The 27,711-nt window shown below is 47.4% G+C and overlaps 11 protein-coding genes across 11 annotated transcripts; 6 read left to right on the top strand and 5 right to left on the bottom strand.

The window, feature by feature from the left end:
* Positions 1–142: 142 nt before the first annotated feature.
* P175DRAFT_0498735 (uncharacterized protein) lies at positions 143–1,725 on the top strand. The gene is made up of 6 exons (XM_040896574.1): positions 143–343; positions 406–579; positions 649–771; positions 823–981; positions 1,041–1,195; positions 1,305–1,725. The coding sequence occupies exons 1-6, from the start codon at positions 197–199 to the stop codon at positions 1,519–1,521; spliced, it is 975 nt and encodes a 324-aa protein (XP_040757032.1). The 5' UTR covers positions 143–196; the 3' UTR covers positions 1,522–1,725.
* A 2-nt stretch (positions 1,726–1,727) lies between these two features.
* P175DRAFT_0469094 (bestrophin family protein) lies at positions 1,728–3,745 on the bottom strand. The gene is made up of 4 exons (XM_040894989.1): positions 3,342–3,745; positions 3,067–3,208; positions 2,418–2,968; positions 1,728–2,315 (listed from the first exon to the last, which is right to left on the bottom strand). The coding sequence occupies exons 1-4, from the start codon at positions 3,467–3,469 to the stop codon at positions 1,925–1,927; spliced, it is 1,212 nt and encodes a 403-aa protein (XP_040757031.1). The 5' UTR covers positions 3,470–3,745; the 3' UTR covers positions 1,728–1,924.
* Positions 3,746–4,250: 505 nt separating this feature from the next.
* On the bottom strand, positions 4,251–6,700 carry P175DRAFT_0469091 (FHA domain protein). The gene is made up of 3 exons (XM_040894988.1): positions 5,303–6,700; positions 5,150–5,246; positions 4,251–5,094 (listed from the first exon to the last, which is right to left on the bottom strand). Exons 1-3 carry the CDS (start codon positions 6,334–6,336, stop codon positions 4,507–4,509), a joined length of 1,719 nt encoding a protein of 572 aa, XP_040757030.1. The 5' UTR covers positions 6,337–6,700; the 3' UTR covers positions 4,251–4,506.
* A 4,857-nt stretch (positions 6,701–11,557) lies between these two features.
* vac8 (protein anchor VAC8) lies at positions 11,558–14,447 on the top strand. Its single transcript, XM_040896573.1, has 6 exons — positions 11,558–12,172; positions 12,259–12,379; positions 12,440–12,553; positions 12,601–12,846; positions 12,900–13,649; positions 13,707–14,447. Exons 1-6 carry the CDS (start codon positions 11,999–12,001, stop codon positions 14,036–14,038), a joined length of 1,737 nt encoding a protein of 578 aa, XP_040757029.1. The 5' UTR covers positions 11,558–11,998; the 3' UTR covers positions 14,039–14,447.
* Positions 14,448–14,654: 207 nt separating this feature from the next.
* On the top strand, positions 14,655–15,392 carry P175DRAFT_0529201 (exosome non-catalytic core subunit CSL4; the record flags this gene model as incomplete). Its single annotated transcript, XM_040899668.1, has 1 exon — positions 14,655–15,392. One exon carries the CDS (start codon positions 14,655–14,657, stop codon positions 15,390–15,392), a length of 738 nt encoding a protein of 245 aa, XP_040757028.1.
* Positions 15,393–16,216: 824 nt separating this feature from the next.
* P175DRAFT_0498731 (GTPase RIA1) lies at positions 16,217–20,095 on the bottom strand. Its single transcript, XM_040896572.1, has 6 exons — positions 19,950–20,095; positions 19,834–19,854; positions 18,832–19,766; positions 17,249–18,784; positions 16,834–17,159; positions 16,217–16,672 (listed from the first exon to the last, which is right to left on the bottom strand). Exons 1-6 carry the CDS (start codon positions 20,010–20,012, stop codon positions 16,293–16,295), a joined length of 3,261 nt encoding a protein of 1,086 aa, XP_040757027.1. The 5' UTR covers positions 20,013–20,095; the 3' UTR covers positions 16,217–16,292.
* Positions 20,096–20,345: 250 nt separating this feature from the next.
* On the bottom strand, positions 20,346–21,281 carry P175DRAFT_0448543 (DUF4604 domain-containing protein). The gene is made up of 2 exons (XM_040894420.1): positions 20,952–21,281; positions 20,346–20,893 (listed from the first exon to the last, which is right to left on the bottom strand). The coding sequence occupies exons 1-2, from the start codon at positions 20,980–20,982 to the stop codon at positions 20,421–20,423; spliced, it is 504 nt and encodes a 167-aa protein (XP_040757026.1). The 5' UTR covers positions 20,983–21,281; the 3' UTR covers positions 20,346–20,420.
* A 149-nt stretch (positions 21,282–21,430) lies between these two features.
* P175DRAFT_0507063 (pre-mRNA-processing factor 19 family protein) lies at positions 21,431–23,097 on the top strand (the record flags this gene model as incomplete). The annotated part of the gene is made up of 5 exons (XM_040898238.1): positions 21,431–21,443; positions 21,504–21,548; positions 21,601–22,042; positions 22,103–22,566; positions 22,634–23,097. 5 exons carry the CDS (start codon positions 21,431–21,433, stop codon positions 23,095–23,097), a joined length of 1,428 nt encoding a protein of 475 aa, XP_040757025.1.
* A 448-nt stretch (positions 23,098–23,545) lies between these two features.
* On the top strand, positions 23,546–25,125 carry P175DRAFT_086451 (putative RING finger domain protein). The gene is made up of 3 exons (XM_040901120.1): positions 23,546–23,797; positions 23,897–24,679; positions 24,734–25,125. The coding sequence occupies exons 1-3, from the start codon at positions 23,750–23,752 to the stop codon at positions 24,878–24,880; spliced, it is 978 nt and encodes a 325-aa protein (XP_040757024.1). The 5' UTR covers positions 23,546–23,749; the 3' UTR covers positions 24,881–25,125.
* P175DRAFT_0498729 (mitochondrial 54S ribosomal protein mL43) lies at positions 25,109–25,894 on the bottom strand. Its single transcript, XM_040896571.1, has 3 exons — positions 25,805–25,894; positions 25,650–25,732; positions 25,109–25,589 (listed from the first exon to the last, which is right to left on the bottom strand). Exons 1-3 carry the CDS (start codon positions 25,841–25,843, stop codon positions 25,298–25,300), a joined length of 414 nt encoding a protein of 137 aa, XP_040757023.1. The 5' UTR covers positions 25,844–25,894; the 3' UTR covers positions 25,109–25,297.
* Positions 25,895–26,186: 292 nt separating this feature from the next.
* On the top strand, positions 26,187–27,515 carry P175DRAFT_0529195 (U1 small nuclear ribonucleoprotein 70 kDa; the record flags this gene model as incomplete). Its single annotated transcript, XM_040899667.1, has 4 exons — positions 26,187–26,448; positions 26,511–26,638; positions 26,690–26,786; positions 26,857–27,515. 4 exons carry the CDS (start codon positions 26,187–26,189, stop codon positions 27,513–27,515), a joined length of 1,146 nt encoding a protein of 381 aa, XP_040757022.1.
* Between the last annotated feature and the right edge of the window lie 196 nt (positions 27,516–27,711).

The following is a 27,711-nucleotide window of genomic DNA, read 5'->3' as shown; positions in this document are numbered from 1 at the left end:
TGAGAGTACTGAGTGTATTGCTTGGTCGCCTGTTGGTCGTCCATCGGGAGCTCCAGCTTGGGATGATGCGCTAACCCGATTTGGGGGTGCCTGTATGGTCGGTGTTTCGTAACTCAACACCACTCATCTCTCTCTCTCCATGGCACCACGACTTTCTTTAAAAACATCATCATGAGTGTAATTCTGAGGCACAACAATGGATGATACCCAAGACATTAGCAAGCTGGCTCTTGCACTGTCAGATCTGGAATTAGCCTTGCTTCTTTGTCTGGCTGCCCAGGAACACTGTCTAATCGAGACCACAGAGAACAGCGTCGATGACGTTGCGGCAGAGCTCGCCTTGGTATTTACTCACAGTGCCCCCCCCCCCCCTCCTTTGTATCTTCATCGTTAATAATTGTCTAGATATGCTCTCACACATACGGTCTGACCTATGCAATAGTAGACTTTTCAACCCTTGTCACTTTTGACGATCTTTGCGACCAGATCTGTCTTCGCAATACAAGAAGAACTGTCGATGCGCTTATAGCAAAGAATCTCGACCATGCAAGTGAGAACATGCAACTGCACGCTCTCAAGGTACCGAAGGGGCTTTTTTTTTTTTTTTTTTTTTTTGTCACTGCTGGGATCATGCACTAATTTACTCAGTTAATGCACTCAAAAAGCCTCGTCGCAGAAAGTACCGTTATCGAGGCCCCGGCGCAGTTCTTGTTCATGCCTTTGGTCCTGCGCGACTCAGGACAAGTTCAGCCAAAACTAAATTCCCACCTAGTACGTTCTCCAACTAAGGGCAATCAATCTCACGACGCTCACTTGGCGCAGAATGACCAACTTATCATCTCCTACTTTCACGATTCCGACGACGGGTATGTCTACTTAGAAGACGACGACTGGCACTCTGAAGGACAGGCCTCCTTGTCTTCCGTGGTCCATAAACCAGACATTCAGAAACAAAACGGCCATCCGAGCATCGATCGCGATGTAAGTCCCTCCTCCTTCAAACTTGATTGCTACAGGTCTACTGCTGACAGACAGACCAGCTACTCAACAAAGTATACCAGGCTAGCAAAACTGTAAACGCCAGCGCTGAGCTCGTGCGATATCAACAGGACATTGCGGTTTTTCTCCGTCTCAGTCGTGCTGTGGCAGGGGGGATTTCAGCACGATCAAACATCCACTTCGCAAAACTAGCAAGGTACTCTCTCTCTCTCTCTCTCTCTCTCTCTCTCTCTCTCTCTCTCTCTCTCTCTCTCTCTCTCGCCTTGAACCCTTCCTTGGGTGAGGTAACTAACTAGGGAGACTAGACTTCTCGCCGTGCTCCATGGGCTCGACTATCTTACGCCGTCAATTATAGCACTCGCTGCGAAGAAAGTCTTCCGCCACCGGATCGTCGTGGCAAAGCCCGAGGACGACCGCAGTTTGCAGTACGGAAGCGACGTGAAGGCAGTAGCTGCGGTGTTGGAATATGCGACTCCAGACACAATACTGGAGAGTGTGCTCACTTTGGACGCTCCTCTCTAGCCTTGACAGAATCCTGTAGTATCAATGTCTCGGGCTTGCTTCATTATTAAATTACGTTTCCCGTTAATACCCAAAAAAAACACCACATCATTCATAAAAATAATTAAAAGGTATCCGCACCAGATCTGGGACACCAACCGGAGTATCGAATGTTAAGGATGATTTAAACAAACCCGCCAGACAAAACTCGGCAGACACTCAGGGTTCGTTTTATAGGTAGTAAATGAATTTGTTCATGAATCTACTCCGTATTTATATACACTAACTATATACTGGGCTTGAAATGCCGAGTTAAGATTTGCAAAGGAAATGGGAGAGAGAGAGAGAGAGAGAGGTATATATCCCACTATATACTCACCTTATGAACCGAAACGAACTTTGTTAAAAGGTTAAACAAAGTCCATCATTGACGGGCCGTCTGAGGTCTCGCACGCAAGAATATATCTGGCATCACGAACTCATGTTCTTTCCCAGGGCTCGAAGGTGAAGTATCGGTCGCTGTACTTTCCTGCGCGCCGTTTGTCTGATGATGCGCCTCGACGGTGGCCATCAACTTGCGCCATTCGGCAAGCACAACGTCAATCTCGGTTTTGGCGTCGAACACGAGAGCGTCCATTTTGATATCGTTTCGGTCATACCCGAATGGGTCTTCGAGTTGCGAACCGATGCCTTCAATGCCGTAAAGGGTGAAAATCACGAGGCTGACGATGGGGATGGTCCACCAGCCCATGTCGTCGACCATGGCGAAGGGGAGGACACACCCGTACAGTGCAAGGACCTGTTTTTGATGGATGCTGAACGATAGCAACAAAAAAAAAAAAAAAAAAAAAAAAAAAAAGGCAAGTTAGCGAATCATGCTCCAATACTGCAAATTCATACAAGAGCAGGCGGCCTACAGATGCGCGACAGGCATCGGAGTCAGCTTGATTGTCTCCATCTTCCCATAAGCGTCCATCAGGGTATTCAACTGCGCCTGCATTTGACTCGCCCCTGGAGCATTAAACCATCCGCGCTCCACGCCCCTCTTGATAAACGCGTCCACAAAAAAGGTCAATTGAAATGGTAACCCTAGTCCCTCGTCCTCGTGGCCCTCCAGGCCCACGGGTAAAAGTCCCGCATAGACAGGGTTATACACTGCGGTCCCGTTCTCGGAGACCTCCTGTCCAGCGGCCCCTAAAGCCCAGGCTGCGCCCCATTCAGCGCGGAGATGATTCTTCACGGCGAAGGGGATAGCCATGAGAATGCGAATCGTGCGCTCAATGTCAGCCTTTTCGGCGGCTGTCAGGGCACGCTGGGTACTGTAGCCGTGTGTAACGATCGTGCGGACCAGGTTCCGGATACATGTGTAGACGGTGCTGATGCCGTTGCGGCCATCCCAGAATCGGTTATAGGAGGTTTGGTTCCGGAAGACGAGCATAAGACCTACGACGATGGAGAGCGAGGGGATCTACATCATACCCATTAGCTGCGCGTCATATACATACCAGTACAGTAGTAAATAATGAACTAAGTGAGGCGGGTTGGAATCGAGAAAAGATCACCTACAATGCTATTCGGCAGACCAACAGTGTCAAAAACATATCGGTCCAAACAGACCACAAAGGCTGTAAATGCCGCATGGAAAATCATATAAACCAGAATCGCTCCATGAATCGCGCCCTTGATGAATCGGAAAACCAGCGGCCATCTGGAAGAAAACAAATCCGGTCTGTTAATTTCTCAACCCCAGAAGCTCAAAGACAAGACAAAACAAAAAAAAAAAAAAAAAAAAAAAACGCTATTGATTTATGTAGTTATAGATTACAGCCTTGCTTACTTACCGTCGAGGTTTGCTCCGACTCGAGAGGAGATACGGATGCGAGCCCGTTCGTGTATGCTGGCCCCCCAGCAGCAAAGTGCTCTGACGACTTAGCGTCGGAGTGGGCAGTTCGCTGAAATTCAACCTCATTGTTTCGATCCTTCCACCTAGCGACTCACAACTCACGCAGGTTTTCGGAGGTGAAACAGGTTATAAACAGGAGTTGCTGGGGGTGAGGAAGGAAGAAACCAGCGGTTAAAGATTCGCCCCCGCGCCGCGCGGGTGCGCGTAGCTTGAAACCCCGAAAGTGAGGAGGAGCTCCTGGATTTATTTAATATTGATTGAGTGACTGCACGGTCACCAAGTCACCACCCAGCAGTGAAGTGTCTCTCTGATTTCTTCAAGGGAACAGTGGAATCGATGGATTGTTGATGGAGGGGAAGAAGCAGCAGCACAAATCAAATGGACCAAAAACGCAAGTCAGCCACCAGTGGACGCTGCGATCTGGCTAAAACTAAAACCACCAACGCCAGTGGACGGACAATGGTGGAAAATGACGCCGACTGGATTTGGAGGGATAGGATTCTACTGTCTCTACAAATTCTTACCAAAAGTGTCATGCGTGGGATAGATTAGAGTGAAACAGAATTGTTTTTTTTTTTTTTTTTTTTGGAAATGTATTAAGCCAGACCAGGGCAACGCACATATTTACCAGAATCAACGGATCACAGATCGCATTCAAACCACAAAAAAAGATAAATTACTGGAAGAATTGAGGAACATAGAAAGAAGGACTGGAGTCATGGCTGTCAAATATATGTCAAATATATTGCTTCCACAAGCAATGCCAACCCGGAAATGAGAAATACCACAATGCAAAACAAATGTATGGTCTGGTGCAGTCAACATAGGGCAACCCCAGTTCAGTTAAAAAAAAAAAAAAAAAAAAAAAAAAAAAAGATTCCAAACTCGCGAATATTAAGAGATGGAAATAAATGATAGAAGTATGTGCAGCGAAAGGGGGTATAATCCAAATTAAGGACGATAAAAAAAAAAAGAGAGAGAGACCGCAATGCTAAATGCAAAACCATAATGAAACAAATGCTCTTCAAAGGAGCGCAATCATGCGCAAATGATTTTCAACGCTCGAGTCTGACAAATACTCAAGGAGAATCAGATACCCCAGCTCAGGACATTCCGGCCCGGCCGTCAAAGGCCAACGGGCCGGAGTCGTTTCGCGGCGTAAGAGGGTTTTCGTCAGAAGATTCGGAGCGGACAGGAGTATCTACTCGTAGTTGTGCCGGTCGGGGATGGCGTGTATCAGATGACTGAGTAAGGGACTGCCAGCCGGGCACGTCGGGGCTGCTGTTTGACGGGGCGGACGTGGAAGTAGGTGCATCGGAGGCAACGTCGGACGGGTTACCATCGGATAGGTGCATATTCTCAATATTAGAGGCAAGGTTCACTGCCGTAGGGAGAGTGGGTGGTTGATCTTCTGCGAGTTCCGAAGTAATGGAACCCTGACTCGGCTCGAGCTGCGGAGAGGATGCTCCAGATCCTAGCTCGTCGGCAGCTTCTTCCGCGTTCTGCGAAGCCTCTTTCGATTGCTCGTCGTCCAAATCGTTTGTATCATCGACCTCCGCACTAAGATCCGTATAGGCGCGGCAATTGGGACATTGAAACATTGGATAGTCGGGTGTGTGAATCAAGCGACTGACACATTTGTAATGCCAAACGTGTGCACAGGCTGCCATGAAAAGACACTGGTATGGTCGCTGGATTTTATTAGTCTTTCTCACAATCTCAGCCAGGTAGGACAGGAGAACATACCAAAACGGAACCAAGGCAGATGGAGCATTCGCGACAACCAGAGTAGTCCACCGCATCGCCTTTGCCTAAGTTTTTGATCAGGCTCTCGGTGTTTTTGCTAGCATCGGTTAGCTTGAGCGACCAGCACAGAGGTCGGAGGTAGAGGGGGCATACTTGAACTCGTTTGGCTGTTGTTGCCAGGATCGATTACATTCAATCCTGATGCGCACACAACGAAAAATCATCTCTTCTCCGCCTCTAAAATCGATTCCCAGTTGGACAATGTCCCCGTCCTTGACGGTGTACAGTCGGGATGGCATCCCCGGCTGGCTGAGTCGCATGTGATTCAAAAATGTTCCCGAGGAACTTCCCACATCCTTGATATGCCACTGACTATTCAAGAATAAAAATTCACAATGTTTCCGGCTCACAACCTTCGACTTGAATCCAACAGGGGCGTCCGAGGGCCCGGCGGGATTCGCGATGGGCATCCCATCCCGCTCAGAGTACCGACCGACGCGGACGGTGTAAGTACCCGACGGAAGGGTTCGCGAGATGGGGATAAAGGGCAGAGACGGCCGAGAACTCTGGCTCGTATCCTGATAGGGGAAAAAGCGGATTGTTGCTCCCTGCCTGTGTTTCGGGCCCGAGGCAGAACTGTCTCCAATAACCGGATCGGGGGAGTCAAGAACTACGGGTTGCACGGCGGTCGGTGCTGGATGATCGACGGCCTGCAGTTCGCGCTGGGTTTCTGGAGCAGTTTGGGAGGGCCTTAGTCGAGGCATAGTTTCGGCCTGTTGGGTCGGGAAATCCGAAGTGGAACTCGAACTCGAGGACTCGGAGGGCTGTGTACTGGAGCGCAGATCTACTTCAAGGCTGCGATAGCCTGGAAACAAAATCGCGCCGTAACGAGCCAAAGTCGAGGGTTCAGTGGTAGAGTCGGGACATGTGGTCGAGGGCTGGTGGGAGTCGGTGCGGGAAAACCAGGAGAGTCGGCGGCCACTAAGAGTGTGACGACGAGTAAGGCGATTTTGCTCGTTAGACGACACACGCGCGAGAGGCGAGTGAGAGGGAGCCGAGGAAGAAGGGAGAGGGGAAAAATGGATGTGCGTATAGGCACGAAGTTGGCTCAGCCGCCGAAGACGCCCTGAACGGGAATCGGTTGGAAGGTGGTTGGAGGTGGAGGCGGAAACAGATGCAGCCATCATTGGGCGCGTGGTTTTGTCTTGTGTCTTGGGTAGAGAGAAAAATAAAAAAAAAAAAAAAAGGGGGGGAGGAATAGCAAGTTGAATTTTCTCAGGGAATCAGAGAGAAAAGGGAAAAGGGAAAAGAATTTTGAATGGAACAAAGATTTCACCAGGTCTAACTCGTTGGTGGTGAATTATTCAAAAGAAAGAATCACCATCCAAGCTCTATAGTTATACCTTGCTCTCTTGTTCTCTCCCTCTCTATAATGTCGCCTGATGTGTTGCAAGTATAAATTGTCGGTCGGAGAAAATGATTTGTCGTTGTCGTCGTAGTCGCGAAACGGACTGGAGAATATCGGAAGAAAAAAAAAAAAAAAAAAAAAAAGGACAATTATCTCTTGGGGAGACTGATCTCTGATAGTACAGAATAAAGTTGTAAATAGGATTCAACAGGAGTGAAATGATGAGGCAATCAATGGGCAAAGAGACAAAGGAAGTGAGAGAAGAGAATGAGGAGATTGGAGATGAGCTGGTGTTATTATGATGATTTCAGCATTCTTGATCGTATTGACAGCCGGATGGTAAGAATAAGATGATCTCCTCAGGGCCCATCTAGCCGGGTGGGGAAGTAGTCACTAAAAGTACTTTTTTTGGGTCTATTTGAATCTTTCATAAGATATTATAAGTTATTCCTCGAATCCTCCTCATACGGTCCCGAGTAGAACAAATAGCCTGATGCTGGTGGTTCTCGTAGTGGAGCATCGCATCATAGTTATCCAGCACTTAAACCCAAGAGTGGACCGGATCCTCTCGTCTGCCCGGATCTTTTGTATCTGTGTCTTCCAGGAAACCAGAGTTTGGATCAAATCAGACAATAGGGGAAGATTTATTGGAAAGTGGTGGATGAGTACGGAGTATGCATAATAAGCATTATATACGGTACGGGTCGTTTCTTCTGAATCTTACAGATCCAAAGTACCTAGGTAATATAGGGTAAGTGAGCCAACTCTTTTCTCTCTCTCTCTCTCTCTTTCTCTTTCTCTTTCTCCTTCTCTAAATCTCATTCTGTTCTATTAAATCTCTGCCATCCATCGCCTCTGGGAGCGGCCCGAGGATATTCTCTAGGAGGTCGCCTGAGCCTGTTAGCGTCTTGTTAGCCTTGAGTCCTTTGACAGTAGTGTGCGGGGCAGCAGGAAACACCGACGCCTCTCAGAACTCATTCCACCCTTAGTCCTGATCTTGACTCTTCTTCGCAAGTGCCGTCGTAACTAATAATATAAAATATGATTCGATGGTCATGAGTTGACCCCAAGCTTTCATGTGACGTAGCGCCTCACGTGGGTTCTGACAATTTCAGTCCCAAGATTTCCCGACAATATTGGCTTTTCTTCTACGTTATTGAGAGGGGAGATCAAGAAAGTTTACCCTGGTATGGCATCATCTCATTCTTTTACTTCATTCCAATGTGTATTTCCTGTGGAATGTAAAAAATTAAGAATTAAGCTAAGAATCTTGGACACACGCTAGGCTTGCTATCCGTGGAATCCTATTTAGGGAATAGTAGAATAGTCCCCGGGTACAATAACTGCAATGCCTGATTTGAATCTGACACAGATCAACCCTTTTCCTCTGGGGCCATACGCACTGTTCACCACTTGCACTATGTATCAACGTTGTGGCACAATGGGACCAGTAAGGCTGACTCTCAGTCACATAAAACATGTACTACAAAATAACCCAGTACTCAATGTAGTGACTCCCAGCTTTTTCATTGGTTGAGGTTTATTCCCTGGTTTCTCACTGGAGTGTCCTACTGTTCACCAAAACAGCAGAAGTGAAGGATATCGGATGAGCAGAGCTCACTCGACGGGGTAGAAATCGAAGTAATATATGAAGGGAAGAGATATGAAGGGAAGAAATATAAAGGGGGGGGCTGTTCTTTGATCATCAGCATTCTCAGTACAGCTATTTTAGCTGCGAGCAATTATTGTATGCATATGTGGTTGCACCCAGTTGAAAGGATGTAAAGCCACCCTGTCAGGGGCAAATGATACCAATATTCCTAGCACGCAAAACCTGTTTGTTGTCGGTTGCTATAGAGTTATACTCTGATGGATGTTGCTGGTTCCAGTGCTGTCGTTTCAATCTAACTTCTAGAATAAAGTGTGTCTGTCCGAATTTATCCATGCCTTTCTGCCCACCTAAACTGCTACCTGCTTTAGGTGCGCCACACATTCTTCATGATCACACATTCTTCGCGATTTTTTAATATTTGAAGCTATATAATAATAATAATACTAGTAATTAAAATAAAAAAACTCTCTAGCTTCTTTAGCATATCTTATATTATTAATTTCTCTTTAAATTAACTCCTACAAGTATAGAGGGAGTAGAGAATTATATATTTTCTTTTTTTACTTTACTAACTTTCTCTACTTATATTTAGTATCCTTTACCTTTTTATCTTTAATTAATTAAATAGTATTATAAATTCTTAGAACCCTATTACTAGATAGATCTTTAATCTAGTATTTAGTATAAACCTGGTATTAAGACTCTTATATAGCCCTAATTTTTTAAATTACTTCTTAAATTATTTTTAGCTCCTTAAGCTTCTCTACCTAATATTAAAAGAGTTTTAATATATTCTACCTTATCTAGTTAGATACCTTATTAAATTCCTTTATAACCTTTACCTAATTCTTTAGAAGAGCCTTTATTATTACTAGAGGATTATTTTTAATGCTAGAGAATAGTAATAGTAGTAGAGATAGGGTTTAATAAAGATTAATTAATATATCTAGTATATCTATCTAATTTACTAGTTTTTTAATAATTTTAGTACTATTAACTAGCTAGATACCATGTTCTTTAAAGGTATCTTGAATAATTTACTAGTAAAAGGTCTAGTTATAGATTAACTAGATAATCTTTAAGAACTTTACCTTCCTATATAGCTTACCTCCCTATTAAGATAGCTTATTATTTTTGAGGTAAAAATTAGTCTTATAAGTAAGAAAAGGTTTTCTATTAAGAGATTAGTAAAGATATATTAAATAAGCTATAAAATTAAAAGAAATAATATTATTTTTTTTATAATATTATAAAAATTTAAGTATAAGATATAAGCTATAGCTATTAAATATTAGATATTATTTCTTGCCTTACTTAGTATAATTAGGATACTTTATTTTAATATTAAATTAATATAGCTAGGCAAGTACAAGTTTATTAATTATTTAATTATTTAAGAATATTACTATTATTATTTTAAATAATAATTATTCTATATTATAATACTAGATTTTTATATAATTATTTATTACTTTAAAAATAAAAAATAGGTTTATTACTTAATTATTTATAGTAATATATTTAACTATAATAATATTTTTATCTTACTTACTTTTTATAAGATTAAGGTATTTAAGATTTCTAAAAATCTTTTTATTATAATCTTTACCTAATTAGAAACTATATTTATTAAAATTATAGATAAGGCAAGCCAGGACCCTATAAAGAAGTAATTTTAAAAAGTTATACTAGTATTAAAATAAGCTAGTATCCTCTACTTATATCTACTTTAATTCCTTAATTTTTTACTTTACTAGAGCAAGTCCTAGATTTACTAGTATATATAATTTAAATTAATATAATTATATCTTACTAACTTGCTTATCTAACCTCATGCAAGTAAGTATCTAATTTACCTATACTATAATAATTATAGAAGTTAGTAAGATATTTTATTTCTATATTTATATAATCTAGTTAATTAAGATTTTTTCCTGATATAGCTATAAAAGGTTCTTATTTATTATTATTAGTATTACTAGTATCTTTAGTTTTTTGAGGCGTGTTTAGAGTATAGAGTTAGATATATTAAATTTTTATATAATCTTTATAATATTTGGTTTTTTTTACTTTTAAATTGTAGTAATAGCTTTAAGTAAGCAAGATTTATTAAAATCTAGAGATTTAGGTATATTGTGTTATAATAATAATAAAAATAAGTTAAAATATCAAAAATTGCGAAAAATGTGTGATCGCGAAGAATGTGTGGCGCACCTAAAGCAGGTAGTGGTTTAGGTGGGCAGAAAGGCATGGATACTACCTAGGTATTGGATTCTTAGCCCCAAACCAATCTACTAGTAGAAGTCTTGTTGTTGCGCCACCCGGCCTTGACCCAAAGGACGCCTGGAACTATATAGTTAACTCCTCGGGGATGCGTCATTCCTCTCCGCTGGGCAGGAACCGCACCATAATCTATCAACCAGAGAACTTCAGAGAAATTGGCGGATTGGATGAGCGAAGACAGCGTTGATACCTAAGTTTAACCGCACTAGACTTGGCCATACAGCATCCATGTTGTCGCAGAGTCAGAGCGTGTGAAAGATTAATCTACATCCTTCTTTAGCTTTGGTAATGAGACCTTCTAAACCACATAATTCTGAAGTAGACGAGGGGATTTATCATTATAGTTTTTTATTGGTTTTTTGTGAATGTTTCAAACTGTATGCTTTGATTATTTTGGCATAAATCATTCCGAGCTGCACGTGCCAACTGTGAATAGTAGCTGGAGGTCATTCACCATCTCTGTCCACTTGACTTGGTTTTTGGATGCTCTGAATTAATGATCATCTTGTGGTTCAAACCGCAGGGTTTACGCTGAATACGAACTACCAGTGTAGGTAATAAAAGAACGCTGATTCGACTGAGAACGACACAGTAATGTAGGGGGATATTAGCTTCCGAGTGATGGCTTCCATGAACATACATTACCGAAAGTAGAATGAACTACTTTGTAGCTTCAGATAGGCATCAGTATTGTATAGTTAACTCGATGGTCGCTGGCTGATTCGAATTGATTTTAAATCATCATGTACGAAGCGAAGGCATACGGTGGGCTGTTGGATTGGAGTATATATATCCCTGGGGACTGTGGTTGTATACTGAACGCGATGAACTCACTCTATCATCATATACAGTAGTTTAATGGACAATAGACTAGACCAACAGAAACTACAGCTTCAAGAGAGAGGTGTTGTAAAATAGATATATCTTTTTTATATTCTTGAGCTTCTGACCATTGATGGAGCTGCTGCGGGTTATCATTCGCCCATCCACAGGAAGTCCCCCCCCAGCCGCCGTCAACTTAGCTTCTCTCTCTCTCTCTCTCCCTCTCACTTCTCCAACCTCGCCCTCTCTTCCTCACTCCCCCTCTCTCCCCCGTCTTTCTTCATCTTCTCTTCTCTCTTCCACCCCCTCGCCTTTCTGGGGCTCTTAGTATCTAACATTCAACATTCTCGAAGCCTCTCGGGATGTATCTGCCCTGATCTCTTTCTTTCCATCGCGCGCGGTTTTTTCTTGTTCTGCCGAGCTCTAGCTCCTCCTATATGCAGAGCCTCCGTCCCGTCCTGTGTTTCATCAGCAATCATCCTTCCCTCGCATCTCCTTTTCCCTCCTATCCCCGTTTCATCCTCGATCCCTCCTTCTCGGCTCCCTAGTATACTTGACTCTGCGGTCGGGAATAAGCCCTCCAGCGTGACCACGGAAGGAATAACCCCGTCGACGTGCTTTCCTCTTCCACGGTGACGACTGTCGAGCCTCCTTTTGCTCTTTTGATACTTACGCTTGCGGGGCCGTGTCTGGGTCCTGCAGGCCCCCTGCCAGCTCGCAAGTCATGGCTGGAATCGCAAGTGCTTGTCTCTCCTGTCTGTCGACGGTCGATCGCTGGTGCCATATCACCGCCTGTCTTGGTCCTATCGGCGGTCGCTCGAGGGAAGGGATCTACGAAACCACATTGGCCGACAACGAGAGAGAGGCTGTCTCTGACCTCTTGAGCTACCTGGAGAACGTAAGTATTATTTTCGAACCTTGAAATTCTCTCTATCGAGCCTTAAGCTCTAATTTCGTCCGGTTACTGACGCCTATCTCGCGCAGCGAGCTGAAACCGACTTCTTCTCTGGTGAACCTCTTCGAGCGTTGAGCACTCTCGTTTACTCTGACAATATCGACCTCCAACGAAGTGCGAGTCTTACATTTGCTGAAATTACGGAACGAGGTAGGTGTGCCTCTGGGATAGGATCTGTGAATCAAGAAACTAATGGGCGCCAATGATCAGATGTCCGTGAAGTCGATCGGGATACCCTGGAACCTATTCTCTTCTTATTACAAAGCTCCGATATCGAGGTACAACGAGCTGCGAGTGCAGCTCTTGGAAATCTTGCTGTGAATGGTTAGTCATACGTGCTCTGATCCTCGATCATAGCTGACCGGAAGTAGCGGACAACAAGGTGTTGATCGTTGCCCTCGGAGGGCTTGCTCCGCTAATACGACAAATGATGTCGCCCAACGTTGAAGTTCAGTGCAATGCGGTTGGCTGTATTACGAACCTGGCCACCCACGAAGACAACAAGGCCAAGATTGCCCGCTCGGGCGCTTTGGGCCCCCTCATTCGCCTTGCCAAATCCAAGGACATGCGTGTGCAGCGCAACGCCACTGGGGCGCTTCTGAACATGACACATTCTGGTAAGTTATCGGACCTTGGAGTTTTGCATATGAACGTGGCTCATTGTCGCTAGACGATAACCGGCAACAACTCGTCAACGCCGGCGCGATCCCCGTTTTAGTGCAGTTGCTTTCCTCCTCCGATGTCGATGTGCAATACTACTGCACGACCGCCCTCAGCAACATCGCCGTCGATGCGTCGAACCGTAAGCGTCTTGCCCAGACCGAATCGCGGTTGGTTCAGTCTCTGGTCCACCTCATGGATTCGTCCACCCCCAAGGTTCAATGCCAAGCCGCTCTCGCCCTTCGTAACCTTGCGTCCGATGAGAAATATCAGCTGGAGATCGTCCGAGCTAAGGGCTTGCAGCCACTCCTGCGCCTACTACAATCATCCTACCTGCCGCTCATTCTCTCTGCCGTCGCCTGCATCCGGAATATCTCTATCCACCCTCTCAATGAATCCCCTATCATCGATGCCGGATTCCTCAAGCCCTTGGTTGATCTCCTGGGGTCAACCGACAATGAAGAAATCCAGTGCCATGCCATCTCTACCCTTCGAAATCTCGCAGCCAGCTCCGACCGAAATAAGGAGCTTGTTCTCCAAGCCGGTGCCGTGCAGAAATGCAAGGATCTGGTCCTCAGAGTTCCTATCAGTGTTCAATCAGAAATGACTGCCGCCATCGCTGTGTTGGCTTTGAGCGATGACTTGAAACCTCATCTTCTCAACCTAGGGGTTTTCGATGTATTGATTCCTCTGACGGAGTCGGAAAGCATTGAAGTACAGGGCAACAGTGCCGCAGCTCTAGGCAATCTCTCATCAAAAGGTATGTAATTGGGGGCGTTGGGTCTAAATAGCCATGCATACGCTAACAAATTTCTAGTTGGAGACTATTCGATCTTTGTTCGTGATTGGGCCGATCCCAACGGAGGAATTCACGGCTACCTGAAGCGATTTCTCGCTAGCGGAGACCCTACTTTCCAACACATTGCTATTTGGACCCTGCTCCAACTGCTCGAATCAGAAGACAAACGACTCATTGGATATATTGCGAAATCAGACGACATTGTCCCGATGGTGAAGGCGATCTCGGACAAGAACATCGAATCTGACGAAGAAGACGCTGAAGATGGCGAAGGCGAGGTGATTGCGCTGGCACGGCGATGCCTCGAATTTCTTGGGAACAGTCCCAAACAAACCCTAGTAGAGGGCTAATAATATACCTTTCATCCCGTCCTTCCTACATACTTCTCTTTGTCCATGGTTTCTGGCTTACCTATGTCTCCGCCCTTTCTTCTCGTATTTCTTTTCCCCAGCTGACATTCCTTGTCATTTCTTACCCTGATATACATTGTCTTTTCCGTGTTACTGGTGTTGAGCGGGCATTTGATTCGGTGTGTAACTTCCATTTCTGTCAGCGAGCATTCGGTGTGATAGGACTTTTTCTCTGCTGGGCTGGCTCATCCTCTTCGGATGTCGCTGTGATTACGTTCTTATATCTGCGCATAATTATGTATTCGTGTTAGAGCAGATCTGGAGTCTGTACTTGAATGATACCTAGATTAATGTACATTCCCCGTTTTTCTAAGTGGGCTTGTAGACAGACTAGAGTATGGAGGAGGAGCAGGAATACGAGTATAGAAGTAGCGGGAATGTTATGTGAGGGCCGGTTTCGGATAAATTTACCGCCGACGAAACACACTTTGGGAAAAAAAAAAAAAAACCCCAAGCTCTACTCTCTGCCTCCACCTTCCAACACTCAACGAAGCTGGTTCTTCACTCCATCTTGTCCCTCTCCCTTCTCTACTTACACCGTCTGGGCAGCTGAAAAATGGCAAGCACTCTGCCTAGTGTGGCTATCCCAGGTCAATGTTTGGGGCCAACTGCCACATTTGCGCCTGGGCCTGGTACCCACGTCCAGAGCACCAATATTTATGCCTCGATTGCTGGTCCAGTTTTTGTTGACCCAGCACAACCCAGCACAAAAGGAAAGTCGACCATTACCGTCTCAAGGACTGCTAGAACACAGCATACATCTGCACCCACGCAGTCCAAACCCAACCCAAAATATAACACCCTCCCTGCCGTCGACTCCATTGTTCTGGCCCGCGTTACCCGCGTCCAAAAGCGCCAGGCGACAGTCTCCATCCTCGTCGTCCTCGACGAATCCACTAGCCCTCAAACCCTAAACCCCAACCCAAGGCCCTCCCAGAGTACCTCGGACAATGACAACATCGCTGCGATCCTCTCCTCCGCTGCAAACCCAGAGAACCACAGTAGTTCGGACGAACTGCGGTTCCAGGCACTGATCCGCAAGGAAGACGTGCGGGCTGTGGAAAAGGACCGCGTCGTAATGGATGAGATGTTTCGGGTTGGAGATATTGTGCGTGGCAGTGTGATCTCTCTTGGCGATCAGAGCTTCTATTATCTTACCACAGCGAGGAATGATCTGGGGGTTGTGATGGCGAGGAGTGAGGCGGGGAATATGATGTTTCCGGTTTCTTGGAAGGAAATGCGCGATCCGGTCACTGGAGTGGCGGAGCAGAGGAAGGTGGCTAGGCCGTTCTGAACCAACCCCCTTATTATCCCTGGTTGAATTTATGGCGCTGTCGTCGATTCTTATCGATGTAACTTTTTATGTCTTTTTATGACTCTAGATTCATCCGGGGTTCGTGCTTTTGAGCAGATAACATTTAGGGATCAGAACAGGGACGAGACTCAAGCTTAGTGCTTGGGACCAGAGAGAGACGGCTTTCAAGGTTCAAGCCTGATAGCCCTCGATATCCCGCTATCTGAGGATCCGAGGATCTGAGATTGCTTAGCGTCCCGATTGGACACCTACAGAACGTACTGCTGTCCGTACCTACCCAGTGATTCTACCACTACCCAGGTACTCGCTTGGTGTCAGTCGCACGCATGTCTTCGAAATGATAGCGTGCGTCTAACTACGACGTGGGTCACCGTCACCCACAAACTCATTTGAGAATAAATGAACTACTACTACCCACTTACCTACCAAGACATTTACATTTACATTTCACGTTCACATCCTTTTCTCATGTCAAGGAACCTCCCCAGTATCCATGGTCCTGGCCTTTCAATGCTGGACTGTGTTTGTCATCGGAGGAAGAGTGATGGTTTTCGTGAGGAATTCCACCTTTACGACCCGGGTATTTGTTTCTTTCCTCTTCTTATTGCTGGATTTGGAAGCACTTTACGTGGGTACATTATTTACATAGATAATCATCTTCTCTAGTTTATAGAGAGAGAGAGAGAGAGAGAGATATATATATATACCTAGATCCCACTTCTCGAGAGAGTAACAAGATAAGTATGCAATATATACATACACCAACAACCAATACTTTTTTTTTCCCCCCCCCCATCAAGCCAGCGCAAACAGAACCCAATATCACGTAACAAAGTCTAGAAACCAACCATCAAGAGGGAGAGGGACCGAAGATGTATTCTACTTCTTCAATGTCTTCTGCTTCTCGGCATCAATCAACTTCCTCCCCTGTACAACTAAGCCCTTCCTCCTCCTCACCGCATCCATATACTGCTTCGCGACATTCTCACGATCCGCCAACTCGCCCAGATCCTCGAGCTCCTCTTCCGTGGCCGGAACCCAGAACGGATCTTCGTCTAGACTTTCAAACCCGGCGAAGATCAGTTGTGGCTGCGCGGCTCCAGACGTCCGTTTTCGGATTTCTTCTGCAAACCCGAACGATTCGGCCACGGGGAGGAGGGCAAGGATTGTGAAGAACGGCGTGCCTTCCTTCATTAGTTCAGATAGAATGCGGCCGCGGCGACGGGTTATGACGCCGTAGACCCGACCAAGGACTTCGGCTGTTTTTGGTGGGGGGGGGGGAGATTATGTGTTAGCATTTATTGGGAAGGGTTTGGGAAGGGTTTGGGGGGAGTTTAAGATTTCCTTTGAGAGAGAGAGAGAGGGGGGGGGGGGGGGGGGAGAGAGAGAGGAAAGAAAAAGAAAACGGAAAAGGACTCACTCGAAGCCTGGATCTCACAGCTGTACATTGCAAGCATTATCCGCGGACTCCAATCGAGGAATCCCTGGGCGATACTCTCGCGGACTAGACGGATTGTTTCGCCTGTGAGTCTGCCGAGATCAAGCTCGTCCTTTTCATTCGCGTTGATGGCTACTTCCTCGAGGAAGACTGCAGCACCCTGAATCGGCTCTTGACAGAGCGGGCCGTAGCCCGTGGCGAGTTGGAAAGCGTGCGTGATTTTATCGCAGAAGTCGCGCACGATCAGGGCATCATGGGGGGCGTTTTCTCCGAGGTTGCCGGGTTGTTGTTTGGTGTCTTCCAGGAGGCTATCCATATTTGCGTTAGTTTCTTCTATCTATGGGATGATCTAAGATAGGAAGAGGGGGAAAAACAAAGGGAGATGGGGTAGGGGTACAATTTCTCGCAGGTGTTGACGGCTGTTGCATCGACGAGGACGTTAGGGCCGATTCGTCTGGGGCCAAAGGCGATGATTCTATCGACAACGTTTTTCCAGAGCTCTTTGTCGTCTTTGACTTGCTCTTTGAAAAGCTTGTTTAGCTCGTCTTTGAAGTCCTTGAGGGTGAGGAGGGTTCCCTCTCTAGCTTCGTCTGTGGCGTCACTGGTTTCGACCTGTGCGCTGTCAGAGAGCAGAGTGCTGTTTTCGGGCTCGGTTTCAGATTCTGCTTTGGCGGTGCGTTTCTCGAATTGAAGGCGTTTGATTGTTCCGACATGTTTTGTGAAGAAGTCGGTGACAACGGCTGGTAAGGGTACGACACGTAATCGGATGGACAGCTGCTTTGAAGCTGATACTGCGAGCACTCCTCCTCGTCCTAGCTCTGGGTTCTTCGGAGCCGCCATTTCTGGAACGCTGACGATGGTCTCTCGGTACGGCACGATTGTCTGACCCGTTTGGATCTCGCATTTGGCGAACCGCTCGCGAAGATCCTTTACACAGCGCTCTAGGTGAAGTTCTCCAGCGGTTAAGATGACATGTTCGCCGCTAGGAAGGACTTCGTACTGTGCACATGGGTCACTCTGTTCAAGAAGTCGTAGACCATTGACCATCTTGCTTAGATCCGCTGGGTTCACAGGTTCGAGAGCGACTCGCACGATGGGAGGGGTGTTCAATGAGACACCAGCTAGGTTGATGCTGCCTTCGAGCTGCGAGCAAAGAGTACCTGTCTTGAGGATGTGGCCGGCAAGACCACCGATTCCGAACACGACACCCGCAGGCACGGATTGTAGAGGTTCAAGGCTTCGTCCCATGAGGAGGTAGAGGTCTGTCACCGTCACCTTTTGCGGTTCAGGGCTTGCATGCGGATTTTCAGGTGAGAACTTGGGAGGTAAGACGTATACAGAGTCGCCCACTGAGAGAGTTCCGGAATAGAGACGGGCAAATCCGACGAGATGATCAGGATCCTCCTTCTCTTCAGGCTCAGGTGTTTGGTCCTTATCATCTAGAATGATCCGCTCATATGCTGAAGTGATTCTCACGAAATCATTCGTCTCATCACCACCGGCGTCTGCTTGCAGCTTGGCAATTTCTTCGCGCTTTCGTCGGGCAAGAGCTCTGGCCTCTTCTGCGGACATGGTCGTGCCGGATCTCTTCTTGCTGGACATGAGTTCACTCTCTGGGATAGCAACCATCTTGCTAACGTATGCTACAATAGGGTCTTCAGGACCGGTCTTGAACTCAATCATAGAGTTTTTCACTTTCTGGCCGATAAACCTGGATCCCGGAGATTCTTCAATCATTTCAGGTAACCTAGTAGCTTGGGCCACACGAGGACTAGGAAGATACTCAATGACAGAGACTAGAAGCGCAGTTGACAGAGGCAGCCACATTGAGAATAACGTAGTCATAATATTTCTGGGGTCGCGTGATCGCAGAATGTATGGTGGGATGGTAATTGCCAAAGAATTTGTAATCTTTTCAAGCAAGGCAGGATCACTATTACGACTTAGTAAATCGGCAGAATTAAGTAAAGGTAGCCATACCCTTTGCCCTTTCCACCACCGGTAGTCGCCTCATATGCCGCCCAAATGCTGTCGAGCACGAGCTGCACGAACATGGGCTTCAGGGCTCGCCCTTTAAGGTGCTTCTGTCCGAGCACGCGCTTTGTTTTAGGATCGAGATAGAAGTCTCCCCAAAGGACCTTCTCGAGGATAGAGCGCTTGATACCGAGCTTTCGCTCGTAAATAGCTGCGAACTGTCGCACAGTAAACGCCCATCCATCGACGGCACTGCAAAAGATGACATTGTTTTTCTCAGGTGCGAAGTAGAGATCCTCGTCGTCTCGTTCTTCAAATTCTGTTCCGTCGATGCTTCCTACGGTGGATTCGTCGTCTTGAGCGTGCTTTTTCGAATGCTGCGCTGCAGATGCATTGACACGTTCTTCCATTCGCTCACGCCACTGAAGATCTTCTTCCATTCGCTCTCCTTGGTAGAAGCTACCGATAACTGCGTTAACCTGCTCAAGCAGCCTACTGAGATGAGAATAAGCTTCTCCCGGGCTCATTTTCAGCTCAGTGACCAGCCTGTCCATCTTATTGATGACCAGAATTGGTTTCAGCTGCTCGACCCAGGTCTGACGGAGAACCGTCACTGTCTGACTGCAGACACCTTCGACAGCGTCGACAAGGACAACTGCGCCGTCACAGAGACGCGAGGCTGTCGATACCTCGCTGCTGAAATCGATATGTCCAGGGGAGTCAATCAAGTTAATCAGGTACTCCTTAGCCTCTGGTTGGGCGTCTGGCGCGGAACGACGCATCATGGAAAAGAAGAGAGAAATCGCAGATGACTCCATGGTAATTCCACGCAGCTGTTCATCTGGACGAGAGTCCAGGTAGCGGATCTTGCCCGCCAGCTTTGGCGAGATGATGCCATTAGTGGCGATGAGACTGTCTGTTAAAGATGTTTTGCCGTGGTCCTGGAATAAGATGACAATAGATGAGTCAAGGGAGCATTAGGACCGAGATTTCATAGGGTTTACGTACAACGTGTGCTAGGATACATATCTACGTGGCTGTTAGTATACTGATGTGTGGGAAAAGTAGGCCCGATTCTGTCATTGACATCAAAGTGGGATGAAGAGGATGGAGGGGTAACGTACATTTCGAATATCATCGGGCTTCCGCTGGAGACGGACCAGGTCATCGACGTTGACGACAGGCATTTTGGAAGAAGAATGGCGCTGCTAGCCAGCGACCAAGGCTAGAGAGATGCCAGTATGACTGTGACAAGGCTCGGGGAGTGAGGATTTTGTTCGTTCTTGGTGTTCCGCGAGCTGCGGAATAACGAGGAAAATTATTGTCGGCAAGTCATCTTGGTTGACTCAAGCAACAATGCTTGATTGAGGATCAAGCCCGGCAAGATATTTTCATTCAAAAATGAGGACTACGAAGTGACCAGATGTATCGCTGTTATTTGTTCATTTCTGACCTTGGAAGGTAATTCTATATGGGATTGCTCATGGCTCGGTCAAACTGCTCGCTGCCTACCACAAGGCCGGCTCAACACATATATAAGACATCGATTACTAGAGCTCATACATATATATACATGACAGAGAAGAGCAATTAAATCACTCCTCAAAGGAAAGCTTTATTTTCTTCTTTTTCTGCTTTGGCTTTCGAGGAGCTGAATCCTTCGACCGGGTATCTTCCCTCTCCGCTTCTTGGACGTCTTCGCCAATAACTCTTGCTTGCTTTCTTTTCCTGGGTCCTCCTATCTCGGCCAGGTTTTGCTTTGATGTTAGAGGAGCCTCCTTTTCTTGCTTGGTGTTTGCTTCATCTCTAACCGCTTTACCCCCTGTTTTCTCCTCGCCCTCGTCATCTTTCTCGGACGGATCCGCTTGATTATCACTGCTACCGACCATGGCCGCGTATTCTTCCTTCGATATTACTTCATTGCTTTCCGCATCAACGTATGTAGGGGCGTCATCGTCGTTATCGTCTCGTGGCCTGCGGGGTCGTTGGGAGATTGGGCGCTCCAGACCTCCAACTGCTGTTCCGTATTGACCTCTGAGGCGCTGCAAGAACGCTGGCTCTTTTGCCTCTGCAGTCAGTTAGTGAAGGGACGCAATGGGTGTTTGGAAATAGTATTATGTAGGTACCATAAGCGAGGTTCTTTGCGTTGTAAGACATGGCCTGGATGAATAATGTCTGCTTGCCAGTCTATATTTCAAGACGATGACAGGCTTCAAGACAGCCGTAGCTTTCTATTGCTATGTATTGAATAGGAAAGCCAGAGATGGAAAGAGAGAGGGTATCATTCCTCATTCTTCTCGGTGCGGGCTGCAGTAAGAGACGACGCTTTCGCGACAACAAGTTCCGCGGTAGCTATCGAAGAGTCATATCAGAGTGTGCAATATATGGCGATAGAAGCCATGCTAATCAAAAATCAAGTCTTTATCCAGACTGTGCAGAGCAATGTTTCTGGAAACTTGAAAGCTGGTCGCCAAGCAAAAGCAACGATCGACCAGCTTCGGCGGTGCAACTAAACCCAATTGAGCAGAAGTCGAAAAGTCCAAAGGAGCCGCAGCTTTCGCCTTCTCCAACCCTCTTGTCCCCCAACCACCCATTCGAACAAACCATGCTGTGTGCTAGTAAGTCGATATCGAGTTTTCCGTGTGCCGAATCGAATGCTGATGATGAATTGTCCATAGTCTCTGGAGAGGCACCGCAAGTGCCCGTCGTCTCGCCTAGGAGCGGTACGTTTGCACCATTACAAGTCTACCAGCTTTAATTGCTGACTTTGAGCAGGCAGTGTTTTTGAAAAGAGGCTCATCGAGGCTTACATCGCCGAAAATAGCAAAGATCCAGTGAATGGGGAGGAGCTTTCCACCGAAGATCTCATCGAGGTTAAGAGCCAGCGCGTCATCCGACCCCGACCTCCTACTCTCACCTCAATCCCGTCGTTGCTCAGCGTATTTCAGGAGGAGTGGGATGCTTTGGCTCTGGAGACATATACACTACGGCAGACTTTGGCTCAAACACGGCAAGAACTGAGCGCCGCACTTTACCAGCATGATGCGGCTGTTCGCGTGATCGCACGATTGACAAAGGAACGAGACGAGGCTCGCGATGCGTTGTCCAAGGTCACAGTCAGTGCTAGGGGTGCTGCGGCTACGGGTGAAGCTATGCAGGTGGATGCGACTGGTTTGCCCGAGGATGTTTTGGCCCGGGTAGAAACCACCCAGGCTTCGTACGTATATTCAAAATTCCTACGTTGGTGGTTGCATAGGCAAAATCTGACTCCGCATAGGCTTTCTAAGACTCGCCGTAAGCGTCCAGTCCCTGAGGGCTGGGCTACAAGTGACGCGATTTCTGCGTATACACCCGCGGAGAGTACTGGCCCTCTCTACCCCGGTGGCAGAACGCTATCGCTGAATGCGTCTGGTGAACTGGCGCTGGTTGGGGATGCTAACGGGGTTGTTGGCGTGTACTCGATTGCTCAGAAGGAGGTTCTTCATAACTTGCAGGTAAACGGGCCTGTCACTGATGCTACGTGGGCTGGTGAGAAGGCTATTGTTGCTTCCTCCACAGGTTCTGTGAAGGTGTTTGAGAATGGTAATGAAGTTGCCAACTTTACTTCTCATGCCGGTGCAGCAACTGGTCTTGCTGTGCACGCAACCGGCGATATTGTCGCCTCTGTTGGCGCCGATAAGAGCTATGTGCTGTATGACCTAACAGCAAACTCTGTGATCATGCAGAACTTCAGCGACGCTTGTAAGTATATCCTACAACCAAATCGCTGCTGGGTCTATGGCTAATATGCACATCTCATTTGATCCAGCTCTTCTGTCTGTGAAGTTCCACCCTGATGGCCATCTCCTAGCCGCTGGTGGCGCAGATGGGCAGATTAAAATCTACGACATCAAAACCGGCGCTGTGGCCGCGAACTACGACCTTTCTGGCCCCGTCAAGTGCCTCTTCTTCTCCGAAAACGGCACCTTCTTGGCTGCAGTGACCGAGAAGTCTACTATGGTCTCTATCTGGGATCTGCGTAGCTCCAAGGAAGTCAAGGTCCTCGAAACTGGCAGCCAGGTCGATTCAATCAACTGGGATTACACAGGTCAATTCTTGCTTACTGGCGGACCCGGTGGCTTGACGGTCCAGCAGTACTCGAAGGCGTCGAAGGCCTGGTCGGAACCCCTGCGGAGTGCGGTGCCTGCGACCGCGGTGGCATGGGGCGCTGTAGCCCAGAGCATAGTGGCGCTGAATACCGATGGCGGAGTAACGGTGTTGACGGGTCAGTAATAATGATGATACCTTTCTAAATAGCAAAGAAAACCCTGTGCTTTGTTTCTTTCTTGTTGTTCATTATTTGTAATTTTAGCCGCTCTGCGTTGGTTGGGCAAGAAGTCTGTTGTCTACCAGGGGAAATAGGAAGGGAAATACTATGGCCTGGTTATGTGTCTCTTTTTGTCTCATTCCCTTAAGAATTTCTCTATGGAACAGCTCAAGCATGATGAGTTGGACATGCTCTTTCCAGAGTATCATTCGCTCCCTGTTGGCGTGGGACAACAACCTGAGAGCTTACTACTCTTAATAATCAGGAAAGGCGTCCATTAACTAACTAACTAGCTACCTAGTTAGTGACTTGATCCTTTTCTGTTGCCAGTGTCTAAATGTGAAGTCCAGAGTTTAACGAGGAATCAGATCGAATAGACTCGGATTTATTGATCGACTGTCTGACTTACTAACCTGCGGATAATTAACTTAACGAGTTAGTGAGTTAGTTAACCTATTTCCTGGCCATAACTAAGCAATGGCCTCCACCACGACCAGCATTTGAGGCGTTAACCTTCAGCATCTCTTTCAACTTCCCTTCTTTACTCTTTTCTCACCTCCCCTCCCCTCCCCTCCGGATTCAGCTGCTCGCCGCCGGCAAGTTCATATCCCACTCATCATGAACAGCGACTCTGGTGTTCAGTTTGTCGCTGCTAGACCTAGAAAGGTGAGTCTTGTCCCGTCCCCCTCCCTACAGGCGGGGTATACAACGCATCAATAACTGTAGTGACCAAGAATTCTGCTGACAATTCTTCCTATACTATAGCGACGTCGCAGGGAACTATCGACTACACCACATGGCCAACCCTGGCGACCAAACGGGGAATCGTCGAACCCAACCCCTCGTGCATCCCTGCCGCCGTTACGATATCCTGGAGATGGACTTGATTTTCGAAGACCAGTCGCCTCCCCCGCGCTTGACGAAGGTGTTATTGACCTTACAAACGAGCCGGACTCGCCGGAATTCACGCGGCAGGAGAATCCTCAAGGGAGGAACGTGGGTTCGAGAAGGCCGCGACAATCTCAATTTGGGGGAGAGAGAATTGCGGATGTGGTTGACTTGGAAGAAGAAGAACCGGATCCCCCGAGTAGCCCGGAAGTTCAGTTTCTTTCAGCAAATGTGAGACCACCACGACCGCCACCTCCTAGGCCTCAAGGCCTCATCAGCTCGAACTTCTGGCGAATGCTCCAACTCCCCCATACCGGATTAATGGCATCTGCTCCGCTACCTGGTGATGATGCGTACGGGCGACATGTTCCCTGGAGAACACCCGCTTTCACTCCGGCCGACCTGGAAACTCTGTGGATTGGCGAAGGCCCTGCTGGAGCCATTGATCTCACAATTAACTTGGATATGGACTATCTCTCGGGACTAACACCGGAAAGAGGACGCCCGGGCAGCTCGTACAAGCCTCCTAGCCCACCGCCGGAAGGGTTTACACGATCGGTTGGAGATGATGATATCGCCGTATGCCCAAATTGCGACGCAGAGTTGGGTGTAGGGGACGACAGAAAGCAGCAAATATGGGTAGCAAAGCAATGTGGACATGTTCGTTTCTCCATTTCGTACCTTAGTTTGTGCCATCTCTAATTATATACATAGGTTTATTGTGGGGAGTGTGCCACCAACCGCTCTTTGACGAAAGCGAAAAAGACCACCACAAGAACGAAACCTTTCGCTAAATGTCAAGTTCCCGAGTGTGGCAAGCCGATCAGTGCCCCCCGATCGATGTTCCAAATATATCTATGACGAGCACGGCGTGCTATATACGGTCTGGCATGCATAGCCTGGTGTTAGGGTGTGTTCCTTTTCTCAACAGTTTTCTCTTTCGATACCCTCATCGCATTTGGTTCTGGTGGATGGATCTCGGTGTAAATGTTTCTTCCCAACTTATATTGGCGCAGGCGCACTTTTTGGGTTATGTTAAGCCAATGACATACTTATCTATTAAGTACGGAATAATTAGAAACCTAATGTATCGACACAGTAAAGATTTTTTTTTTTTACCATGAACATAGTCTTTGATCATCCAATAGTATATATGCAAGTATGATACAGATTTCATAACAGAGAAAATAAAAGTCCATAATACAACACGAGAAAAAGCCTTGAAATTTGATGCCCGCAAGATAACACCGCTGTAATAATCAGACACAACCCCTGCCTCTAAACTGACTTGAGATCTCCGTGATACGGGGACCAGATGCCCCTGACACTGTCATTGATGCTCGTGACAGGCTTCTTGGTCCGCTTCAACTTCTCTCCGCTAGCCTCCTTCAGCAGATTGGCCTTTTGAAAGACTTGTTCGGGTTCGAGATTTCGGACACAGACGGCCTTCTCGCGGCCGTTAATATAGTAGCCTTTGATGACTGGGTGCTTGTGAGGCCGTGGAGATACTCGGATTTCGATCTGGGGGTTCTCTTTCGCGAAGGACTCGAGGGAGTGCTTTAGGAAGGACCTGCAATCGATTGCATTAGTACCAGGGATTTCATACAGTGTGCTGTATATCGCGACTCACAGCATTCCCCGTGAGCTACCAGCCCAGTCGCAGTAGTGGAAATCCAGACGCTTGCATTGTAGGATAAAAGCGCCGACGCCATTCTAAAGAGCCGGAGATTGTCAGCGACCAGCAACAGTTGGAAGGCCATTATCGGAATTTGGGAATTTGCATACTCTGGCTGCGCTAACTGCTCGGATCCCTTGCACAGGCATTGTTGTAACCTCTCTTTTTTGGACGGGGTGCTCCGAAGTCAAGGAACTCGTTGACGGACAATTCTGGGACTTTTCAAGCCAGTCGACTTATCGGCTGTCATTGGTCCGCGGCAAGTTCGGCTGTCGCGGTTCGGCGGCTGACCGAAAAGGAATGAAGGAGCCAAGCCTGGAAGGAACGGCGAACACGAAATTCGAACAACACCCGCGAGTTGCTGACGAGGTCGAGCTATCATCAACTACTGGTCCTTTTACCTATCTACTCCCCCATGTATATTCGGCTTGGTCTCTAGGTTTTTCACTTTTTTTTTTATGGCAATCTGAGAACCACTGAATTGAGGGCAAAATGACGGATAAGCTCCCCCCTCCACTTTTGGCTCTTTTCCAACCTCGCCCGCCCCTACGCTGGGTTACGCCTATCGATCGTGCGCCAGAAGACTGCAAGAAGAGTGCCATCTCTGGCGTTGCTCAGTTCCTCGCCGAGGCGAATAAGAATGAAGAGGAGCACCCATACAATCCTACTGAGAGCTGGTTGCAGCGCAAATGGCGCCAGAAGTTGGAACAGAAGGAGAATCTCAACAAGCATCTGACTGAGGGTCTTGAAACTTGTATGTGTCGCTTGGTCGAAACGAAATTTTCATTTAATGCTCGCGCTAACCGTTCTGAAAAGATGAGCCTTCCAATGATCCCCAAGCCCGGGGTGACCCATTCAAGACGCTATTCATTTCGCGACTCAGCTACGATGTAAAAGAAGCAGACCTTGAACGGGAGTTTGGACGCTTTGGTCCTATCGAGAGGGTAATAATCTCGACGCATTCTTGTGATGACCTACCTCTGACTGCTTTTTAGATTCGCATTGTCAAGGACACTGTTACTCCCAAAGGCTCGAAGAAGCCACATAGAGGCTACGCCTTCATTGTCTATGAACGTGAGAAAGATATGAAAGGTAATGCTGCACATTTTATTATCCTGTCTCCGATTAGTACTAATGTAGAATCCTATTTTACCGCCTTCAGCCGCTTACAAGGAGACGGATGGTATTCGAATTAAAGATCGACGTGTCCTGGTAGACGTGGAACGTGGTCGGACTGTCAAAGGCTGGAAGCCTCGTCGGTTCGGTGGCGGGCTCGGAGGTAGAGGCTATAGTAAGGCACTGCCTTCTCGTCCTATCGGGCCTGGATCTTTCGGTGCCCCCTCTGGACCTGGAGGTTATGGCGGTGGCTTCCGGGGTGGCTTCGGTGGTGGTAGAGGGTTCAAAGGTGGCTTCCGAAACGACCGTGGATTCGGTGGCCCTCGCGGTGGTGTTGGATATCAGGGTGCCCGCAACGGCTTTGGTGGACAGGCACCGCCAAATGCTCCCTCTGGACCAGGAGGCGGAAGGAATGCAGGATTTGGTGGTGGTCGACCCGATCGCGAAGGGCGGGGTGCCACCGGCAGCAATCGTGAACCTATCCGCCCTCGGGAAGGCTACGGTGATCGGGACCGTCGAGACCGAGACCGTGACCGCGAAGGTGAACGGCCACGCGATCGTGACAGAGAGAGCCATCGCTACCGTGACCGTGATCGCGAGCGAGACCGTGATCGCGACAGATACGGCGGCCGGGAAGAGCAGGGACGAAAGAGGTACCACGAGGATGATTCGTACGACGACCCGCGCGCTAAGAGACGATACTAAACCACACCTCGATCGCCTGAGGGGCTTTTACCAACCCAGTACTCAATAACGGTTTGCTGGTGGGTATTTTCGATTGATCTTTCTTCTCCCTCATTGCCCCAATATGGAAATGGGTAAGACAAGACCGACAGCTCCTCAAGTCCCTCGTCCACAGAGACTTGATTTGGGTACTCACAACAGTCAAGCCCCCCACCCA

This window comes from Aspergillus ochraceoroseus (genome assembly GCF_002846915.1).
Source record: "Aspergillus ochraceoroseus IBT 24754 chromosome Unknown P175scaffold_1, whole genome shotgun sequence".
Classification (NCBI taxonomy): domain Eukaryota; kingdom Fungi; phylum Ascomycota; class Eurotiomycetes; order Eurotiales; family Aspergillaceae; genus Aspergillus; species Aspergillus ochraceoroseus.
This window is presented reverse-complemented; position numbering and strand designations above follow the sequence as displayed.

Coding starts and splice junctions, on each gene's coding strand:
- P175DRAFT_0498731 (XM_040896572.1), bottom strand. CDS start 20,012: ATGCCTGTCGTCAACGTCGATGACCTGGTCCGTCTCCAGCGGAAGCCC. Junction 18,785..18,831: donor GGTGGTGGAAAGGGCAAAGG/GTATGGCTACCT, acceptor AAGTCGTAATAG/TGATCCTGCCTTGCTTGAAA. Junction 17,160..17,248: donor GTCAACACCTGCGAGAAATT/GTACCCCTACCC, acceptor AAATATGGATAG/CCTCCTGGAAGACACCAAAC.
- P175DRAFT_0498735 (XM_040896574.1), top strand. CDS start 197: ATGGATGATACCCAAGACATTAGCAAGCTGGCTCTTGCACTGTCAGAT. Junction 772..822: donor CAAAACTAAATTCCCACCTA/GTACGTTCTCCA, acceptor CACTTGGCGCAG/AATGACCAACTTATCATCTC. Junction 982..1,040: donor ATCCGAGCATCGATCGCGAT/GTAAGTCCCTCC, acceptor CAGACAGACCAG/CTACTCAACAAAGTATACCA.
- P175DRAFT_0469094 (XM_040894989.1), bottom strand. CDS start 3,469: ATGAGGTTGAATTTCAGCGAACTGCCCACTCCGACGCTAAGTCGTCAG. Junction 2,969..3,066: donor TTGGTCTGCCGAATAGCATT/GTAGGTGATCTT, acceptor GGTATGATGTAG/ATCCCCTCGCTCTCCATCGT. Junction 2,316..2,417: donor CCGATGCCTGTCGCGCATCT/GTAGGCCGCCTG, acceptor GCTATCGTTCAG/CATCCATCAAAAACAGGTCC.
- P175DRAFT_086451 (XM_040901120.1), top strand. CDS start 23,750: ATGAACAGCGACTCTGGTGTTCAGTTTGTCGCTGCTAGACCTAGAAAG. Junction 23,798..23,896: donor TCGCTGCTAGACCTAGAAAG/GTGAGTCTTGTC, acceptor CCTATACTATAG/CGACGTCGCAGGGAACTATC. Junction 24,680..24,733: donor TAGCAAAGCAATGTGGACAT/GTTCGTTTCTCC, acceptor TTATATACATAG/GTTTATTGTGGGGAGTGTGC.
- P175DRAFT_0469091 (XM_040894988.1), bottom strand. CDS start 6,336: ATGATGGCTGCATCTGTTTCCGCCTCCACCTCCAACCACCTTCCAACC. Junction 5,247..5,302: donor CAACAGCCAAACGAGTTCAA/GTATGCCCCCTC, acceptor AACCGATGCTAG/CAAAAACACCGAGAGCCTGA. Junction 5,095..5,149: donor TCTGCCTTGGTTCCGTTTTG/GTATGTTCTCCT, acceptor AATAAAATCCAG/CGACCATACCAGTGTCTTTT.
- vac8 (XM_040896573.1), top strand. CDS start 11,999: ATGGCTGGAATCGCAAGTGCTTGTCTCTCCTGTCTGTCGACGGTCGAT. Junction 12,173..12,258: donor TCTTGAGCTACCTGGAGAAC/GTAAGTATTATT, acceptor TATCTCGCGCAG/CGAGCTGAAACCGACTTCTT. Junction 12,554..12,600: donor TGGAAATCTTGCTGTGAATG/GTTAGTCATACG, acceptor GACCGGAAGTAG/CGGACAACAAGGTGTTGATC.
- P175DRAFT_0498729 (XM_040896571.1), bottom strand. CDS start 25,843: ATGCCTGTGCAAGGGATCCGAGCAGTTAGCGCAGCCAGA. Junction 25,733..25,804: donor GAGCAGTTAGCGCAGCCAGA/GTATGCAAATTC, acceptor CCGGCTCTTTAG/AATGGCGTCGGCGCTTTTAT. Junction 25,590..25,649: donor GGTAGCTCACGGGGAATGCT/GTGAGTCGCGAT, acceptor AATCGATTGCAG/GTCCTTCCTAAAGCACTCCC.
- P175DRAFT_0448543 (XM_040894420.1), bottom strand. CDS start 20,982: ATGTCTTACAACGCAAAGAACCTCGCTTATG. Junction 20,894..20,951: donor CGCAAAGAACCTCGCTTATG/GTACCTACATAA, acceptor AACTGACTGCAG/AGGCAAAAGAGCCAGCGTTC.